At 43.9% G+C, this 21,058-nt stretch overlaps 1 protein-coding gene across 8 annotated transcripts in view; it reads right to left on the bottom strand.

Annotated features, from left to right (window-relative positions):
• Positions 1–21,058, bottom strand: part of TIAM2 (TIAM Rac1 associated GEF 2) — a 205,950-nt gene that overhangs the window by 54,737 nt on the left and 130,155 nt on the right. For 7 of the 8 annotated variants that reach the window (XM_072966082.1, XM_072966079.1, XM_072966083.1 and 4 more), the window contains 8 exons: positions 19,980–20,165; positions 19,150–19,296; positions 16,989–17,060; positions 9,592–9,756; positions 7,935–8,039; positions 7,676–7,754; positions 5,480–5,572; positions 4,651–4,914 (listed from right to left, as the gene is read on the bottom strand). In XM_072966082.1, coding sequence (XP_072822183.1) covers positions 4,651–4,914; positions 5,480–5,572; positions 7,676–7,754; positions 7,935–8,039; positions 9,592–9,756; positions 16,989–17,060; positions 19,150–19,296; positions 19,980–20,165 — 1,111 coding nt within the window. The remainder of the gene's footprint in view (positions 1–4,650; positions 4,915–5,479; positions 5,573–7,675; positions 7,755–7,934; positions 8,040–9,591; positions 9,757–16,988; positions 17,061–19,149; positions 19,297–19,979; positions 20,166–21,058) is intronic. The other variant, XM_072966087.1, reaches the window with a different exon arrangement.

The raw sequence follows: 21,058 nt of genomic DNA, 5'->3' as shown, positions 1-21,058 counted from the left end.
AACGATCAGCGGAAATTCTACCTCTGAGCTGGACCTCGAATTCTCTTTCTTGGAAAGTCTTGTTTTTTTTTTTTTTTATGTGAATTATTACATACAAGTGTTTTACTTTTCCTACTCACAAAGCTCCTTGAGGGTAGGAAATAATGTCTAGTTCATTTTTATACACCTGCAACATTTAGCCAAAAGTTATCATTTATTTGTTAAATCAACAGATGAAGAAATGAATGAATGAAAAGGAGAAAAAGGAAAACAAATTCCCCAACAACACTAAGTTTATAAGGGAATTAGCATCCAAGGATCTTAATTCCCTCCCCTGCTAACAGAAAGCCTCACACTTGCTTCTGCCAGTGAAACGGAGAACTACCTTTATCATAAGAAACTAAGAATTCTGAGACCAAAGTTCTCTGTATCCTGGTAAAAATTGTTATTTCCAAAGCAGATTTAAATTTTTTTTTTTATATACACCAACCATCTTTAGAAACGTGAATATATTTTTACATCTGGGCATCTGGGGTGTCAGCCAGACAGACTCAGGAAGAGCAGTTTCACACACAAACAGGGCATCTTCTGTGCTCAGTGCTGTTAGTCATCCTAACCCAGACTGTGGAAGCCGAAATGCCCTCTCACTCTTGTAAACAGGAAGTGAGAGGGTTTGCCACATCAGAGCTGGCTCTCTAATTCTTCCCCTGGTGAAAAGCTGTATCATGGACCCAGACGTTCCCAGGAGCAATTCATCCCAAAGAGCAAATCTGCATCTAAGTGGCTTCTGGTAGCAACCTGAGACTCTACACTACTTTGACATCAATTTCAGAAAGAGAGTGATTCAAAGGTGGCGGCGGCGGTGGGGGGGTGTTAAGAAAAGAACCTCAGGCTGCAATTACCTTCTTCATCCGGTAAGAAGCATTTGCTAGGCTAATATTATCTAAATGCAGTCAGGAACACGGGTCTTTTCTATTTTGTCTCCTGTTAAATACACCCCAAACCTAACGATGCCGTATGAACAGCTGTTTATATCGATGGAGACGACATGAATGCCACATCAAGTGCAATATTTACGTAAAGACTTTGTTCAGTGACTCTACACCCAATAAGACTCTCTTAAAAGCCACTGGAATTTTTCAAAAGATGGCATATACTAGAAAAGGGATTTTCAACACAAAGCAAAAACAGCATTAACAGGAACCCAGTATCAACAGGGCTGGCACATCCATGCCCTTCAGCGGTGGCCTCGTCAGCTCAAAAACAGCATCGGCTTCTCCAGGGAATTCCAGCAGTGAAATTAATTCTCCCTATAAAGTCTTTCAGACGATACTTCTGCTCAAGTCAAATACAGCCTCTAGGCGTTTCTTCTCTCTTTCTACTGTGGTTAGCTAGAAAAGAAATGCTAACCCTGCAAGGCAGGGATCAAACGGTCATTTCTAAGGATACAAAGAAACTTAATATTGAATGCCCATCAATTCTTGGGGCATCCCTGCCTGCTCCACTCCTCACAGCGACGCAGGAATGTCACAGCAAAGCTGGTCAATGTTGCAAGCTCTTTGCTTCTCAGTGTATCAGTCCACTGAATGGGACTGTCTCCTGGGGGTGGGCTGGGGACCTAACAAGTCAACGTGCTGTCTCCTGAGCATACGGATGCTTGGGGTATATAAACTCTGATTGAGAGAATAACACACAGGCACAATTGCTATGACTGGCTGAGAACTCTATACATATTATCTCATCAACTCCTCAAAATGTGGGCACAGAAACGTTCAAGAAAGGGCAGGTCCTACTGCTAAGGGTCAGACCACCTCCTTTGGACCACTGGCCTGTGCAGCGTGAGCAGCCCTGGTCCACAACGGAGCTGGCACTACCCCAAACCACCTGAAGGGGGCTCTCTGATGCAGGACCCAGGAATCTGCATATTTAGAAGCTCCTCAGGCAAGTCTTATGAACTCTGAAGTCCGAGAACCGTTTCCCTAAATACTATACACATCCGTGAGTCTCAAATGCCAGCAGGACACTTCTTTTCTAGAAAAGCACAGCAGCTCAGTCATTCCCCTGGTTCCATGGGACCTACCGCTATTACCAACATTTCTTTCACTCACATACTCACACATATAAGCAATAAGAGGGGTTAAAGCTAACAAACATAAATTTCCAGATACCTGAATTCATGCCGCTTATCACGGGGCTTCGAACATTCAAAGCACCTAAGAGGGCTCAGTGAATACTCAGCCCGCACAGTCAAGATATGCCTGAAACAGCTGCTTAGGGCTTCTTCCTCCACCTTCTGATGTTCTTACAGTTTCTGTTTAAAAACCAGGTCTTCCCTTCCAGAGAGCCAGCTGCTTGGTTTGTATTCACAGGCAGAAGATTGGCTTCTCTGGAAAACAGAACGGGCAAATCTTCCTTCTTTTCAAGTACCAGGCTGCCTTTGGCCATGCTCAGAGTGCATGACATTTAGGCAAAGGCAGAGTCTGAAACGATCGCTCTGAAGTACCATTCTAAGTTGCATAAAACATTGTTCTTAAAAATCAAATTCTTTAATTTGTGTAATTTTTTTAATCTTTTTTTTTTTTCAGCATGAAAGTGGGACAATTGTTTTCTAATTCATGACCAAAGCAAGTCAAGGTAACCGTTAGCAAGACAGTAAGCTCATGGGGAGAGGGGAGGGGGGATCACGTGTTCAGATTTCTGGCCACACAGGAGCCGGGCTGGACCTATGCAGATGCCCACTCTCATTCAAGGTCACAGTGGCCCGCTGGGCAGGGGTGGAAACCTCGTCTCCCAGATGAGGAACCCAGGCTCGGTGTCCTCGTGTGGTTTCCCCCAGAAGCAGAGCCTGAGCCACGGCCAAGGGTTCAGAAGTTGATCTGGAAGGTGATTCCAAGGCCAAGCGACAGAGTGGGGCTGGTGAGTCTAGCGGGCAGAAAGCCCCATAAAGGGTGGAGACCAGGTTCCATGTGCAACTAGGCTCAACCCTACAGGGGCACCTGAAGAACGGTGGGGTGCACCCCAAAACTGTCTCAGTAGGGGATACAGCAGCTGGGGTGTCATCCACCAACAGGCTTTCATACCTGGCTGAACGCTCCCACCACCCACTTTCCATTCCCACGGGCTTCTGATGTCGTCATGATGTGAGACACAGCGGAGAGGCTCCCTCTCCTTCCTCTTTCATCTTCCCACTTCTCCCCTCCCTTGTCTCGCTCTCCTCCGACCTTACACACAGATAGGCTCCCTTCTGAGACCTTCACTCTCAGGCACTTAACTTCCTTCACAAGCTGCATAACTACTTCAAAAAGAAAAGAAACTCCATGTTTGCCAAGCACTAGGAGAAGCGGTCCACTGTGGCTGTTTTGTTTCCAACACAAGCACATGACTCTGAAGCAGTAGAGGGGGGCAGTGAATCCCCAGGGAGAAGATTTCTCCCCTGCTGGAAACCAGGGAGGGGGTCAGTGGCTCTTTCCCTGATAGGGGTAAACCGTCCAGGCAAGGACGAGCAGAGGTATGCACTGCAGCCACGGGGGTACCTGTGGGAAGGCCAGCATGGAAAAGCACCACCACGGTCTGACTAAGCTAACCCCCAGCACACACAGACACGGGCATCCCTTGGGTAACTTACAAAGCTGCAGCCCATTACACCAGCCCCCTAGGATGGGCATTACCACAGCTATCTACTATATCAAGGCCCACCTCTTGTGCTGTTTCCTTGCAAAAAAAAAAAATAAGTGGTAAACAAGCTTAGCTGGCCTGCTTGATCCTTGACTGTTTAAAAAAAGAAATTGCCACTTTTGCTGCTTTCTATAGAAATTCATTCCTACAAGTACCAAAAGTGTGATAAACTCTGCAGTGATTTCTTATTAGGATAAAATACACAGAGATACAACCATCAGTGAATGCATCCCTCAAGAATAATGAATCCAACGAATGGACACACGAGGTCTCACGCGGGACACTCAGGCCTGTGAGAGCGGCCCAGGGAGGCTGAATGATGGTCCTAATATAACCAAGTAATTAATTAGTTCCGTCATAATTTTTGTTTTATGACACTCGCTTTCATATGCCAATAGTTGAAGTAATGGCATTTTAAATTGGAGGGAAGCCTCAAGAGAGGAGAAGAAAGCAGTGTAGACCTTACTGAGTCACAAATCTTACAATCTGATTTTTTAATTCCAAAAATGACCTCATAAACTTGCCTTATAATTACATCTATCCTAACAGCTTCTCTTTCTGTGTTTTCCATTCATTTTCGGTACTCATGCAGATTTACGTCAGAAATCCGGGATGTTGTGTCGTATACCAGAAACTGACACATTGTAACTGACTACACTTCAATGAAAACACAAATAAAAGGAAAGTATAATCTGCTGACCAAAAGTAAATAAATATCATGTGTGCTTTTTTGTAAGACTCTGCGATTTTAAAGAACGTAATTTTGTGCAAAAACAATTGCTTGCTATTTTTACAGAAGTGTTGTAATCACTAAAATGCATGGGATTTTAATCAAAACTACTTGGTTGGCATCTGTGTTCTTCCCCTAAGAAATGAGAAGATATTCTTTGAACAGCTTAAATAATCTAAGTTTGCAAGTTTGTCATTTTTGACAGCCTAAAAGTATTAGCTGGTGATACCAGCAGTAAAGAAGAAAGAAAACAAACAGAATCTTACCATTCGCCGTATTCTTTTTAAAGTTATCCAGGAATTCCTCCAGAAGCTGGGACTGGTTAGGAGGGGGCAGCAGACCCTTCCGGTCCCTTGAGAACAGGTCACTGTCCGACCAGGAAGAGCAGAGAGTCCCTCTGGTGTCCGGCGGCCGGGCGATCAGAGTGAGCCCGACACTCTTCTCAGAAAACAGGGCCTCCATCTGCTTGAGGTCAAGATCAGACACGGCTTCCCCGTTTAAGGTCATGATTTCATTGCCCTTTCTCAGCCCTGAGAAGGATGAAGGGGACACAGAGGAAGAAGACGGAGCGAGATCACTGTGCAGCACGGCTTAAGATGAGACGCAGCTGCAAACTCAAGCCGGGGCCTGTTCTGCTGCCGTCTTCAAAGTGAGGGCCAGGGCACACAGGACTGCGATTGCAGAGATGCCAAAACACACCTCAGCCCTGCTTCTGGACTCATGTCAGAAGAAACAGTTGGAGGGTCACTCAAACGAATTATTCCTCTATTTATCTGATGTTCCATGCCCCAGGGAGTCATACGTGTCTGTCTATCTGCCTGGCTGGCTCTCCCTGTCCGTCTGTACATACGCACATGCACTGTGTGTGTGCATAACTTCTCCCTCTCTTTCCAAACACACACACACGCAAATTCTCTCCCTCTCACTCTCTCTCTCTATACAAGTACATACATTTTCAATTAAACTATTAAGTTTACTTTTCTAAAAATTCTAGGAGACATCATTTTCTGATAAAACCGTAAGGAGATTTCACTAGCCAGACTGCAGTGCACAGGTTGGAACGGAGAGAGAATGGAGACCCTGGATCACACGCACCTTCCCCATATGCCAGGCCATCAGGGAGAACATCACTTATAAATATGCGGCTAAGATGCTGCCGCTCGTCCACCTGCGCGGTCACTGCAAACCCTGGGGATGAAAATGAAAGAGAAAAAGCAAGTCTAAGTGCATCACATTGATTAATTTCCCCAACTTAATTGACAGTAATTCCTCGAACATCTAGTCTCATAAGTACAGTATGTTTAGAAAGTCTAAACTACAACTAGTTTGAAAGCACAGATATCCAGAAAAGGCAGGCAAAGGGGAGCAGGTCAGATTCAAAGAATAAAGACAAATGAATGCACGACCTTATTCAAAAGTTGAGACAATATACTGACGTTTAGAGCAGCATTATTCACAACAGCCAAAAGGTGGAAGCAACCCAACTGTTCACTGACAGATGAATAGATAAACAGAAGGCAGTATGCAATGGAATATTATTCACTCAGAAAAAAGAAAACTCTGGCACATGCCACAACACGGACAAACCTTGAGGACATTATGCATGTGAAATAAGCTAGCCATGAAAGAACAACTACTGTGTGATTCCACTTATATGGGGCACTTAGAGCAGTCACATCTACAGAGACAGAAAATAGGAGGTTGATTGCCAGATGCTGGGGGAAAAAATGGGAAGTTACTGTTTAACAGAGTCCTTGTTTGGCAAGATAAAATCAGTTCTGGAAATGGATGGTGGTAATAGTTGAACAACAATATGAGTGGATTTAATGTCACTGACTGTTCCATTAACCATTCTTAACAAGTGGTTGCAAAGGTAAACTTTATGATATGTGTAGTTTAGCACAATTTAATTTTTTTCTAATTTGTTTTAAAAGTTGAGACCAAAAAATAATCTTATTGAAATAAATTATGTTTGCTTCAATACAAAATATTTGTTAAGAAACAACTCTATATGGGACTAGGCACTTTAAGTGGCTGGAAAAAATGCTTGAATGGAGACAGTGCTTGCCCTAAATAGGACCACGTGAGACACCCAGGCAAGACTTCCTTCCTCTGAACACATCTCCCTATTCAGAGATGCTCTCCTCTCTGATTCCATGCTGGGAATACACGTTTTTGGGTCTTGGTCCCACAACACCGGCAATTCTTTAACAATAAGGAGAAAGGCACGTCCCCTGTCTACTCCGTGCTCAGGCAGAGCCTAGCAGAATTTGGTCATCAGAAAGTATTATTCCAAGTATCTTCCTCCAGTTATTCAAATGCAAAGAAGATTCACCAATGGGGACCGTGGAGAGTAGACCGAAGGCCAATAGAAACATGGACTAAACAGAGAGCTTCAGAGGAAAAACCAACATAACGTTTGGGTCCAAACAGCTTACATAAACTAAGAAACAAAAAAAATGTCAATTTTATCAATTAAAAAAAAGGAACAAGTAACAAATCATAAAAAGGAAACAAACATATTACAATGACTAGAATGTAATCAGCTTGAGTCATTTTAAGGAAAATAATTGTGTCAATATATCTAATAAGAAATAGCCTTTCTACAGAGATATTTATTGATCATTATCTAATTATCGACTTCCTATGGTAAAAGATAAAATAAAAGACAGGAAGGAACTCTAAGACATGAGCACAGTCTAAAAAGAGCTCAAAGCCAAGTTCAAATCCAGGCAAATGAAAATGCAAGAATTAAATACTACAAAGTGATTTGGGTAATACTGACCCTTAATCGTTAAACTGAAGGTAAAGCAATTGAGTAAGGTTGTTTCAAGAAAGTTATTAGTTCTTGAAGGCTGGGTGGGATTTACACAGTCAGAGAGGAGGGACTGGGAGAGGAGGGGTGAAGGGTGTGGACCAGGTGGGTGAAAAGCTGAGAGCAAAGACCCGAGATGAAAAGAACTGTTACATGAATCATAAATTAATCAGCTCAGAACAGCACTCAGCACACAATAAATTCATTGTGTTGCTATCATCGCCATCCTTCCAAATTTCTCTTCGATTCTTACATTCATTCCTTTTCATTACTTTAGCATCTCTCCCTACTATTAATACATCTTTTCAGCCCGCTAACATGAATAAATAGAAATGAAGAAAGAGAAAGGAAGCTCGGAAACTACCGTCATAATTTCTGAAAATGTAAAGAAACAATTATTAGGCCCAAAGATACCGGAGTGAACTAGGCAAGGACGGACAAGGCAGTTCTCCAGCAAGGGTGTTCCTTACGCTTACCGAAGTCAGAAACGCCCCCGGTCTTCGTCAGCTGAACGTCATAGACATTTAGTGGAAAGACTTCTATCTCATCATAAACCTACAAAAGGTAAAAACCACAAAAATCAGAGGATTTAATGTCATAATATCTTGGAAATTTATTTTGTTTCCCAACTAGATGCCAAATTTGAACAGAATTTTCCCCCAAAATTACATTTTCTAAAAGTAAAGGGCCAGGATGGGGTTCAGGTGTTCCCCTCTGAAGCCAGCACCCACTTGCCTGGTCTTGCATGTATTCATACGGCGCAGGGATACAGTACTCAATGTTTTCAGCTACTACTTTTCGAAGCTGAAGGCCATAGTGGCTGGGTTCCAGCTGCCTCATCTATAAAGAAAGTGACAGTTATCCAGATGTTAAGTGTTCCTTCTAAATTCATCGTTGTTCATTAAAAATCAAAGTGGGAATTTCTAAAAGAAATCTCTTGTGTAATGTGCTGAGTTTAAACCTATCCAAGAGCTCAAATTTAAATATGCAAAAAAATGAAAGGAAGGACAAATAATTATTTTTCAGAAGGTTTTCTCTCGATACTGCTTATCACTAAAGGCAAGGATGTATTTTGAAGAGGGTACAGTCATGGATATCTGATGGTAGAATGCATCTCAGCATCTCAGCAAACGGTCTCTTCTCACAGATTCCTTGTACGTAACTTTAGGTTGTTTCCTGTTACTAACGTAGAGAAATCTGTGAAATGTGAGCAATTTCATATTCCACAGACTTCAGAATGAGGAATTTCCTACTCCAACAACTTTTCCCCAGGAAAAGGTGCACATACCTACACATTGTCTCTCATTCACATTCTCTACAATGAGAAATCATCTCAGGCTGGACGATGCTCTAACTGGATCTAATTCACTAACGACTTCTCACTTCCTCTGTCAGAACATTTCCCAACTTAATAACTGATATCTTTGCTATAGAACAACACTGCTGGCTGTTTGAGTAAAAATCTTATATGATGGGGTAAAAGAAATTTAAATTCAAAAGGATGTAAGCTGCATATATAAATGTCTGGTATCCTAAGCCTTAAGTCAAAGTGACAAAAGAGGACTAAAATTAAAGATTATCCACATCTAGCAAGTGTCCCTGCTAAAGAGTTACCAAGCTCTACATGCCTTTTTTTTTTCACCATTTCATACATTTGCATTTTCTCTGAAAACTTTAAAAAATATTTCAGCTCTTCTACGCCATCTGGTGGTCTGAAAGCATCTGCTCTGATTCTGCTGAGCGTTTCAGTGATCTCTGAGGGCTCTCCTGAAAATGTACCATAAACTTCCTTTTCAGAAATAAAACCCAGTGGGGACGGCACAGCTCAGTGGTAGAGCGCATGCTCAGCATGCACAAGGCCCTGGGTTCAATCCCCAGTAGCTCCACTATAAATAAATAAATACATTAAAACCTAATTCCCTCCCACCTAAAAAAGAAACAAAACCCAGTTTGAATAATGAATAAAACACCATCTCATCACAATCTCCATGAACCAACTATGAGTGGTACCAACTTCCTCATTTAATCTAGAGAAACTTAATAAAATGGTTTGGGGTGAACTCAAAACTACTTAGAAGTTTCTGCCACTCCCTCACAGAGCACCATCTCCAAGTAACTTCCATAGCAACAGACTTCATAACTTCATGACCTGGTATAAAGCTTTATGTAGAATTTCAGTAAGATAGTTCAAGTTCTTCATGTAGGCAAGGGGTCATGACCTAACCCATTCTTCTAAGACATGGAAGAGGAAATGTTAATTAACAAACATGTTCATTTGTTCCTCCGTGGAGAAAGTGAGGTGTTACACACCACACAAATTTAGAAGGCACAGGAGGGCAATGTTACTGAGTACTTCCATTCAGAAGTCTGTTTCTTCAGCCAAGCCCATTACCTTGCAGGCCAAAGTCAGAACGTCTTCCACTCTGTGTTCCGGCTTGATCATCACAGTCACCGCTTGATGGTCCTGGAAGTGAACGTCAGCCTGGCTTTCCCACGTGCTGTCTCGGGGAACACCGTCTACTGCCGGCCCGTATACGTGCAGCAGGTCACCCACCTGCTTTTAGATCCCAAAAGAGAAGGCAGACAGATTTGATACACAAACGAGGGAAATGAGTGAAAACATGTCCCCTTAGTGTATGGTGTATTTTACAGCGAGCCCTTTCACCCCTCCCATCTCTGGCTTCTCGTGACCCTCCAGGGCAGACAAGCCTGGGGTGTCCTCCTTCGTTCAACTCGCATGAAACGGAAGCCCTGGGAGGCTGACAGAAAATAACTTCCCATCCCATGTTCCAGCCACTATGCCATTTTGCCTCTCAGCCTGAATTAGAGCGCAGCAGCTGATGGAAGGACAGGTTGGTACAGACTCGTGCTGCCCCGGAGCCGCTGGCCCACAAGGGGCACAGTGAAATCTGCATCTGAGCCACGATTCAGTGAACTTCAGCTACTTGCTCATCCACGGCCACTAACGCCTGCCTGCATCCCACCGTGAACTGCAGTTACCTGATTCCAAGCACGTTTCTCTTCTCTCTTACTCCTATTTGTTTTTAAAATTAACCCCTAATCCTGACTTAAATGTTTTCCCATCCTTCAGCTATTTCATATCCAGAAGCATTTTTATAAATCATCCCCAAACAGACCACCTTTCAGAAACTTTTCCCAAAGAAATGTGGTTTCCTAAACCTCACCGTCACAGTAATCCAACAACGTCAGGCTAATAGGTACCATGATGATTTACAAACAAAAATAGTTAACATTTATGAAGCAACTCAGAAATGTTTCCCTCTGGCTAGGTTCTTACATGAGTCCCGTGGTAAAGACAAGACTTGGGGATTTGAAACCAAAAGGTGTTCAAGTACCACTTAACCAGCAGCAGGGCAAGACATTTCCCTTGCTGAGCCTTGTCTCCTATTTTGTAAAAGGGGATATTATTAATATAATAGAATTGCTTACATTTATTAATAATATAAATTTTTGTGAGCAAAGGAGATCCTATATGTGAAAACACCACACACATCAGAAAATGTTACATACCGATCCAACGCTATCATATTATTATATCCCACCCATCATATCTTAAAGTCATCACTGACTGGTGATTTTATTTGAATTCCATGCATTTAAAACACACACACACACACAAAGCAAAACATCCTCCTGCACAGGATTAAAATATTAGAATACAGACATTAAAGAAATTTGAAAGAGCAGGTTTAGGCAAAGAAAGGAAAGAATCAATCTTCCTGTGTGGTCTTTTTTAAATGTGTTGCTCATCTTTGAAGTGACATTTCTGGATCTGTCATGGATCTGTCACTTTCTGTACATTTTCCTGGAAAGATGATCACAGCCCAGAATGGATATGAATCTCACGTGCCAAAGGGAGAAGAAGAGAGAGACGAAGAGAGAGACAGAGACAGAGACAGAGACAGAGACAGAGACAGAGACAGAGGAGGAGATGCCCAGAGCCATGGACACAGTGAATCAGCATGGACACCACTTCCCCTTGAAAGGTCCTATCTCACACGGGTCACATTTTCTTCCCTGGTTGAACCTCCAGGCACTTTGGTTCATCTGAACAGTGATTTCAACCAGGTGCATCAGCAAAGGGCAGGTACTGCCTTAAAGGCACAGACCCCACCTCTCAAACTGCTGTCCCTCAGAATCAAACCCAAAGCCCAGCAGAGGTCACTGTGGAGCAAGAAACCACAAGAGCCAAGCCGAGAGGAAGTCAAATCGTCTCAATCACCACTGCAAAGCAATTTGTTCTGTGCTTCTTGAGCAGACCAGGGAAAAACGTGACTGAAGATGGACACTAGGGGAGGGAGGTGGGAAATATGAACCCCCAACTCCCCTTGCCTGCCCTCCCGTTCCCATCCCTACAGTGCACCCCAGAGAGACGGTACCACACGCCGTCAGTTCACTCACTGTTCACAGCCCTCGGAGCGAGGCACAGTCCTCATCCTCCATCTAACAGGTGAGAATAACGAGGCTCAGGAAATTCTAGAAACTTGCCCCAGCTCTCATAGTGAACTGGGGGATGTGAACCCTGGAAGCCGGCCTGAGCCTGCACTCCCCACCAGGGCACATAGAACTATAAGCCTGGCAGTGACCTCTCAGAACACGGACACAACCCAACTTTCTTGACTCCTTTCAGTTTTCCTACGACACACACCATGTTCTGGTGAACACAGTGGCTCCCCTGACCCGAGAAACAAGAAACACCGTCTTGCCTCCAGACCCCCCGGTCGTTTCCACCTCCTTCCATGCTTTACCTTCCTCACAGCATCTGTGCTGAAACCACATAGATCTTTCAGTCCTATTTCAAATGCTACCTCCTCTCATATGAAGTCCCTCTTGCTCTCTGCCCGTCTTCAACCCCAATTCCACTCAATTAGATGTGCCTACTCTCCTACGTGCCTGTACAGCACAGAGCCATGCCCAGCTCACTGGAGACTCATTTTTAGGCTGCTCACACGCCCCTCCCACCCCAACAAGTGCTGAGATGAATGACCAGCAGAGGACCTGACTTTCCCATTCTCAGTCTCCTTCACCCTTAACCCAGAGCACCCAGCACCCAGAACACACCCAACCCACAGGTGTAGAATTGGATGCAACTAGAAATTCAGAGGCTTGGAAGGTAAAAGTTGTCCATTTTCAGTATCTTACTCGAATCTGTTTACACAGTGTTTCAAGAAGACAAATTAACAGGATTACTGAAGGGGAAGAAAAACTAGACAGGACAACAGTGTGCAGGTAAACGGGAAGATGGAAAGAAGAACAAAAGAAACATTCATAGTCTATCAGCGACACAAGGCCGTGTGCCTGCAGCTGCTCGGAGGAACCATTTCCTGAGTCTACACTGTTGACATAAGATCTAGTGAAGACCTAGTGAGAGACGGGAAGATGCCCGTCAAAGCCGAGGCCGTGGGAGACTCAGATCCTCTAAGAGCTCCTACAGAGAACATTTACATGTAATTTTTCCCTGTATGTTACACACACACCCTCTAGAAGTGTGTGCAATTAATCAAAGGGGAAGTCTGGCTATTCAAAGAAAGCATCAAGAATATGGAATTGATTAATTCCTTAATTCAAACTAGAAAAAGAAAAGGCTACTTGGTGCTTACAGATCTCCAAGGCTGTTGGAAGCTTTGCCCACTTGGAGAAAAAACTCGACCGATTGCCTCAAGGGTCAATGTTATCCACACTGAAAGCACATGCTTTATTTTCAATAAGCCTAAGAATTTTCATGAAAGGAACAGAGAACCATGGAAGTAAGCACACAGGCTGAGCTGTCTGGAAACCCTTTTCTCAGCTTACCCTTAAAGGTGCCACATTAACGTCCTCTTTTAGCCACCCACCCAGAAGTCCCCGGGCCGCTACTTCTGTCAGGACTGTTGCACACCCCTCCCACCCACTCCATCTCCCCCTCCTCCCAAAAATTACTTTCTGATCAGCCTGTTCAAGATTTCCAGTTCCTGGAGGAGACAAATGAGACAGCAAAAATTCAGTAAACAATCTGGGTAAAATCCCAGACTGGTCAGGGCTGGTTATCTCATGTCTCCGTGCTTCAATTTCTTCACCTTTAAAAGGGGCTAAAACATGGTAGCCTCATGGAGAGGTCAGGAATGGTGTGAGGAATGGCCTTTGAAAGGATTACATAAACTATAAAGGACCATAACAATATAAAAACTTTTTTGAAGTTCAGTGTGGATTGTGGAATTTCACCTTCGGAGGCTTGACCACCATAATTAACGATGGCCACTACAAAGAAGTGCATGAGAATTACCCCTTGTTTTAAAACCCCGGGAACCATGGTGACTACCGATGCTCAGAGCGCCATGTGATCCAGCTCCGAGGAGCCATCCACGAAACGGCCACATCACTGGACTGCAGCCTTGGCCACCACGGACACTACAGTGAAGGTTTGCAAATCACTGCGGCCCTCCTTGTAGGGCAGCTTCTACAGAAGCATTTCTTATTATTACGACATCAACGGTCTTGAAAGCACATGTCAAATTACTTCTGCTCAGTGCGCCTCCAGGAGAGGAAACTGAAACTCCGTGGGTTCTCACAGGAGATGCTTTTGGATCGAATGCCTTGTAATTACTACTTGGATCACAGAAGGGAAGTGAGTTGCACAATCACAATGTGGCTGTCACAAATGGGCCCACATCACAGCCGCTGATAAAAGGAAGGTCTATTAGCAAGTGAGATGAGGGGACAACACAAAAGGAGCGACGCGCTCTTGGTTGTCTTAACGCAACAAAATGTCGCAGAGGAGAAGGTGTCTATTTCCTTCTTGGGCTGATGCCCAAACATCAGTTGATATAAAAGGAAAACAAAGACCAACCTATGCGCTATCCACCTGCGTCTGCGTGTATGTTCTGTGGGGTTCCATACTGAACGTTCTCTTTAAATAAACGGGCTACTGTGTTATGGTCAAGGGTAAGGGTTCCATTCATAGTTTCCATTAAAAAAAAAACCCAACATTAGCATATTTTTCCCCCCCGTTTGGAGCCAGTGACTAATGTGACAATACTTCATTCACTCACTGCCTCAGAAAGTCAGGACACCTCAAGCCAACTTTCCAGGGGACAGAGCCAAGGCCCAGGGCTCCACACTTTCTGCAGTGATGCTTCTGAGGTAGCTGCCGCCCAGAGCCTCAGCGGGGGATTCGTGGTCACAATCTCCATAACAAACACCTTCCCTCAAATGCTGGGGTGGACTCCTTATTACTCGTCAAGAAGTACCTTATGAAAAGCTTCCATTTTGGGCTAGCCAAAGTGTCCTTTAAAAAATGCTCAGAGAAGACTGGCTTTATTCCATCCCCAACAGATCTCAAATGAGGGTGACTCACTGTTGGACTGTTACATGATGCACCAGTTAGAAAGGAGTCTTTTTAAATGCCCGTGACCCCTGCCCTCCCTCCCCGCACTCAGGAGTGACTGCCTTTCTGTGTTCTGCTACTGGACATAATATACTGACGGTTTACAAACAGACCAGTTTGTGCAAGTTATAAATAGTCTCCAAGAACACTTAGCAGAGGAAAACTCGTGAAATAAAATATTAATTATTCAACCAGCTACAGGCAGAATTTTTAGTCCCAGAGATATAAAGAACAAAATACCCTTAATTCTATCTGCAACTCCCTTTAAACCTAGTTATCTGAGTACCACAGTACAGAAATGATAAACACACCATTAAAACAGCCCTTAATGTCAAAGGAATTTCTTCAGTGTTGCTACGCCAGAAGCAATGTTTAGTTAAAATAAATAGGGATAAATGTTTAAATGCACATGCTTTAAAAAACAGATGCAATAAAACTTTCCTCTCACCCGTTACAGCGCCAGTGGGGCTTGTCGATTAAATCATAAGATGATTTGGTAATCTGAGCCCAATTTAAATAAGCGCTAAACTTAATTCTGACCATTAATGGCTATTTTAGCAGAATTTATTTTCAAAGTCCAACATAAGTTCTGTTAATAGAAAGTGCTTTGATGATACAATTTCTAAACAGAGTAGGAATTTTAAATTGTTATTTAATGCTGGAAGAGATAACGACCTTAAAATTATGGGTTTTTACTACAGATCAAACAGCTCTTCTCAACCACTTAAAAGGCCACCTCTAATATAGACAATTCATAGGCAAATTTATTAAGCAACTCTATGTCCTTAACAGTGAGCGCTGGATTGAGAATATATACATAATCAAGGGTCCTAATTGCAAGCCCGCCTGGGAGACGACATACATACTTGGTGGGATGACTAACTGTAAAAGATAGTAAGAATAGTGATGCAAATAATAGTGATGCAATTTTTTTTAAATCAAGTAAAATCCCTAGTGGATGGTGTCATTTGATCTGGACTTGGGATAAGCCCTGCATGTGCACAGAGATAAAGGGGCAGGGAATGGAAGTTATTTATTATGAAAAGTCTACCATTTTGATGGTTTTGATTTATAAAAAGGAAGGTTTGGCTCTGGCGCCCTCAGGGCCCCTGTTTAGTCAAATCTGGCAAAAGGAGCACACGGAGACCACCCAGGAGCAGCGCCCTCGAAACGCCGCCCCCCCTGCCCCCTGCACAGCCACCTCATCCATGCCCTGCCCTCTCACAGCCCCTGACCTCTGAGGATGGGAGGTGAACGGGACAGGGTTTTGAGCGAAGGTTTCTACCCCATTTCAGGACAGCCCAGCCACAGCTGCCCCCCAGGAGCGGTCTCAACAGTGACCCTGGCACGGCCTTGGTACCCAGGTTTGGGCCAGCCTCCCGTGGAGGCAGAAGAGGTGGCTGTCTACGTTGTGTATTTTAGGATCACCAGAAAGTTCCTCACTCGCCTCCACCAGGGCCCGTCACAGCATCTAACATTCCACCATTCTTCAGTTCTTTCCAACTAAATTGCCAATTGACTGAATTATCCCAGTTAATTTGTTAAATGGGACCGCCTCCTTCTGCAGAAGCATATTAAATCTGTCCAAGCCCTTAAAATCAGGTTTCAGCCTCAACGATGGTTTAGAGGTTTATTGGACATGAAGTCCAAGATAAAATGATTTGGAGAGGAAGATGATAAGAGAAATAAATTGTCGAGGGGAGGGTGTAGCTCAGTGGTAGAGGACATGCTCAGCATGCACGAGGTCCCGGGTTCAATCCCCAGGACCTCCATTAAATAAACAATTAAATAAATGAACTTAATTACCTCTCCCCCTCCCCACAAAACAACAACAACAACAAAAAGACAGAAAGATCATAACGTGAAACACAGCTTTAAGGGGAAGGTGTGGATTTGAAAAAGATGCAAAGAAGCAGCGTAAGCTCACCCAGGCCCCCTTCACCCTACTTCAGAATTCCATCCAGAAGTGGTTCTGAGGATTTGCTCAGTCAGAAGTCATTCTGGGGACGGGAAGGGGGCCCCGTGCTCGGCTCCACTGAGGACACTTAGGAGGTACCGTGTGTGTGTGTGTGTGTGAAGATCCCTAACATCCTGAGAGGAAAATGTAGGTCTAGATTCATTAAACTGTCAAATGAAGGGCAAGTACTGCTGAGGAACAGGGACAAGAAAACGAAGGCTGCAGTTCTGACTCCCGTCCAGCTAGGCTGCTTCTAAGGCGGAGTTGGCATGAGTTCAGATACCTGCAGAAACACTTGGCGTTTTGAGAATATCTGTTACCTACTCAGGGCCGTTTAAACTCCGAATTTACTCTCCACGGATGCACGTGGAGACCCTGAGCTAGCAGCCCCGACTTAACAATCGTGTCCTCCAAGTACACGACGGCGGCCGCCCACAGCCGCACTTACCTCACTGGAGTTAGTGGAGTTCTGAGGTAGCTGAGTCCCAGGAAATCCATGGCTGCCGCTGGAATCAAATATCTGACAGGCAGGAAGGGAAAAGAGACGAATGAAATGGCTCTGCCGTACCCGTTTGGCAGCTACCCTTTCTCAATATTTAAAAAATTAAGTTCCAGCACATTTTGTAAGATCTTCATACCACAGTTTGTACTATTTACTACTCCACTACATTTAAAAATTTAACTTTAAAAGAAAAGTTGCTTTTTTTCCTTCCTATACGGTTATATATTTTACTTTTCCTTATTACACATTATTCAAGTCATCCTGGATCTTCTCGATGTTGATTTTAACCAGGAAGTACACATTTCTCAAGATGCCGAAGAGAAATTGGAAGTTCAGTTGGCAAGCTACCAAAATCAAGCATATGACCATTTTTAAAATGTGCATAGAACAAATATCAGTAAGAAATAAAACTAAACATTAAAAGTGGTCATGCTTGGGTGGAGGGGCTAGGAACAATTTCTTTTTCCTTCTCCCATTTTTATCTTCTAGATTTTGCGGGAGAATACTAAACATTAAAGAATAGGCCATTTATGGATACCTACGACACCAACCGTGTTCAGTTACATAAACACCAGCACTACAATTAGTTTCGTATCTTTAAAGCAAAAATATTCAGCCAAATGCTTTTGTCTCAAGAAAGCTTACACTAAGGATATTTACCACATATAATGGGGTAAAGACCATATTAGGCTCTTATCTAATCAGCCGTATGTCCACATTTAAGAAAAATAAGCAAATATCAAGATATTTACTGTTGCCATTTAATTATATAGAATTGGCTGTCTTGATTAAAATCAGAATTTGCCTCAAAGACATTATTCAAGTGTCACAGACGTTCAGTTCAAAGACATAAGCCCAACGTTAGGCAAGTTATAGTGGACTATCGTCTATAATAAAGACATGTATTTCCATTTATAACCAGCAAATGATGACTTTCACAATTAAAGTACAAGCAGAGCCACAATTTTTAAATATGCTATTCTTTCCCATTGTATATGGGTATACAGACACAGCGGCCAAGTAAGTGGAGTTTGTGTTTTCACAGTCTTTCAGTCAGACAACCCACTCCACACCACCCCCACTCTCACTGTTTCAGGGTTACAGACAGGTCAGAGAAGTCGATTCTATCCCTGTGATTCACCTAATTCACGGAACTGTTATATACAATCAAGTAAGCATCCACGTTAACTTAGAAAAACAAGTTCCATAAAATGTGCCCTGTCTTCCAGCATATCCTGAACAACAGCACCCAGTTGGAAGCGAAAGCAAGAACTTCCGCAGACGTCACTGCACACATTTCTTTCTTCACTTAAAGGATCAGATCATCGTGGTGATAACTCACCTTTTCAATAGTCTTTGAAAAAATAATAATCTTAAGCCACATCACCCAGCCACATAAAACATCATTATCACACACCGTAAAGCGGCACTGGGGGCGAAATTCAGACATGAGGATTCAAAATGTCCCGAAAGCAATTCACTGTACATGGGCCACATTTGGACAATAAGTGCTCAGGCTATTTTCACTTGATAAAATGTTCAAACAGCCGCCCTTCCTCTAGAGAACTAAGCAGCAGCAATGGCCCAGTGTTGAGGGGAGACCAAGTCCCAGCCCTGCCCCTCGGGTGCTGTGCTGACGGGGCAAGGAAGTAACTTAACCTCCCCTGGTCTCAGGCTCCTCACCTCTAAAATGTGACAACAAAAGGCCCACTTTGTGTCACACCGATTAAATCAGTAAGGTGTCTGGCACCAGCAACAGAATTTGGCTGCTGTTACTGATCGCTATTAACTTTACATGTTGATTTTAATACAAAACCAATGACACTTCCAAAGGCAGCGACAAAGTGTGGGTTCTTTTCTGACAATTGTTATTTTTGTGTTTCCAAGCGCTGCAGGTGTGAGCGAGGTGTGAACACCTCTTTGGGAGTGCCGAAAAGAGACTGAGCAACTTGTGTGCTTTCACTTGGGGGAAAAGCCCACGCCAAGACTGCATCCCTTTGCCCTAGCTTTGATCTCATTTGAAGGATGAGCAACATTTATGTTTCGTGGGATATCGAGGATCTCCCGCTAGGTCTGCTGTCTGTCCCGCCCACGCTGAGCAGCTTGCCTGAGTTACAGACAGCCTTTTCTCCTTCCCTCTTCTTGCGAGTGTGTCCAGCCCTTTCAATGAAGAAAATAAGCCCTTCTTGTGTCTTCCTCGCTGGGTCAGTGAGAGAGTTCTTTTCCGGAGAGCACAGTCATCTCTAGAACATACCTAATTTAAAACACAGTTTAGAAAAATATTAAAGCACATTACTTGGGTGACAGAGAGAATTAACCATTGCCCTAACAGAAGTAAACTCTGCTCGCTATAAATGTGTTCTGACCAGCCCCCAAAGCTGCCGTGCATCTGACATACCAGAAATGCATCTGCCACAGAGATATCTCCTATCTGGACAACACAGGTCTAGTGACAACATTCACATCTCTCCAGGGTGCGCAGCCGGGTCAGCAGAACAACCCGCAGAAACCCCAGGCTGAGCCAGTATCAACCACAGAAGCCACCCACACAGGAGCGATTTCTGAAAACCCAGTGGGGCTCCCAGCCGAACAGAGCAAACAGCCTTCCATCAGCCCTTTAATTCTTCACACCATCGTTGCTTCTCCTCAGGGATTCTGCCCTCCTGACTGTACGAGGTGGAACAGACGGAAGGGCAGATGCAGATGTGAATATTTAATAACGTGCACTAGTAGTGAGATGCCGAGAATAAGCAGCAGAGAAGCCAGGACTCTCCAGCAGGACGCCTCCAGCCCCGCTTCCCCCAGCCCCAGCCCCCTGGGTGGCCCTGGGCAGTTACTGGGTTAAGTCACAGCAGAGCCGACATCAAAAGGCTGGAGAAAGGTGAGCATCTGCAGTGCTCCCTGCACAGCGCTGAACAGCCTTCCTCGGAAACTCACCAGAGCGTGGAAAGAGGAAACTGACAAGACGCCCAACCGGCCAAGGGCCAGCTTGGAGGGGCGGCTGGCGGCAGCCAGGAGGCTCTTGGGGTTCGGCAACTCCCCGCCTTGCAGGCTGGCCAGATAGCAGCGCATCCTGAATAGATCCATGTGAAATTTCTCCAGGTTCTGCTCCCATTGCTGGATCTGTTCAAGCAAGCACAGGACTAATTTAAATAAAAACGAGACGTTTTCATGGGTCAGAATTTAAAATGTGATCCCCTTCACAAACTTTAAGGAAAAGACCATTTCAGCTGACGTCGCACGGTTGAAATTAGTCTTCCCTGCTCACCCCTACCTCAAGCCCTCCTACCAAAACACATGGAGTTAGAGAGCCCTGAACTTCATCAGGATGGCCCCCAGAAAAAAAGAAAACCGGGGGTCCCCATACAGCACTTGTGCCACAACCTCTGGAGAACTCCAGCACCGAAAACCACCCTGACTTAAGGTGGGCGCACAGCTGTAAGTCAGTTCTTCCACTTTGTTTCATTTACATTCACAGCTTCTGATCTTTAACCAGATTCCTGAACAGCACACAAACCAAAGCTGGATGAATGGCGGCAGTGGCTGTACATTTCTGCACATTCTGAGAATGACTCAAAATAATACGAAGCAGATGAACTTCAGGCATAAAGGCAAATAGAGCTTTGACTCCTATTTTAAATGTATTAGAGAATAATCACCATCTATACGTCTGAATAAGAGTAAGGCACATACTATTCACATGTGGAAATTTCTATGTACTTCTTCAAAACTGAAGTCACGAGTTGGTAAGGAAATACAAACTCTAGGAGCCACTTTCTTTTCTTCCAAGGACATCAAAGCACTTTATGTATAAGTATTACCTTCATTTCAACATAAATGAATAGGTGAAGAAAGGCTCTAGAAACTTGCCAATTCAGGGATTCAGAGCAGAACAACAAGCCAGGCTTCAAATGATGTTCAGAGCAATCTCAGTGTTCAAGGGAAGGTCTGCAGTAATAATTTGGTACTAGAACTGTGGCATTCCTTTTGCAGCAACTGCATCTCTAGTTTCGCCA

The sequence above is a fragment of the Vicugna pacos genome, chromosome 8 (assembly GCF_048564905.1).
Source record: "Vicugna pacos chromosome 8, VicPac4, whole genome shotgun sequence".
NCBI lineage: Eukaryota > Metazoa > Chordata > Mammalia > Artiodactyla > Camelidae > Vicugna > Vicugna pacos.
The sequence above is the reverse complement of the archived record's forward strand: the minus strand, read 5'-3'. Positions and strand labels throughout refer to the sequence as shown.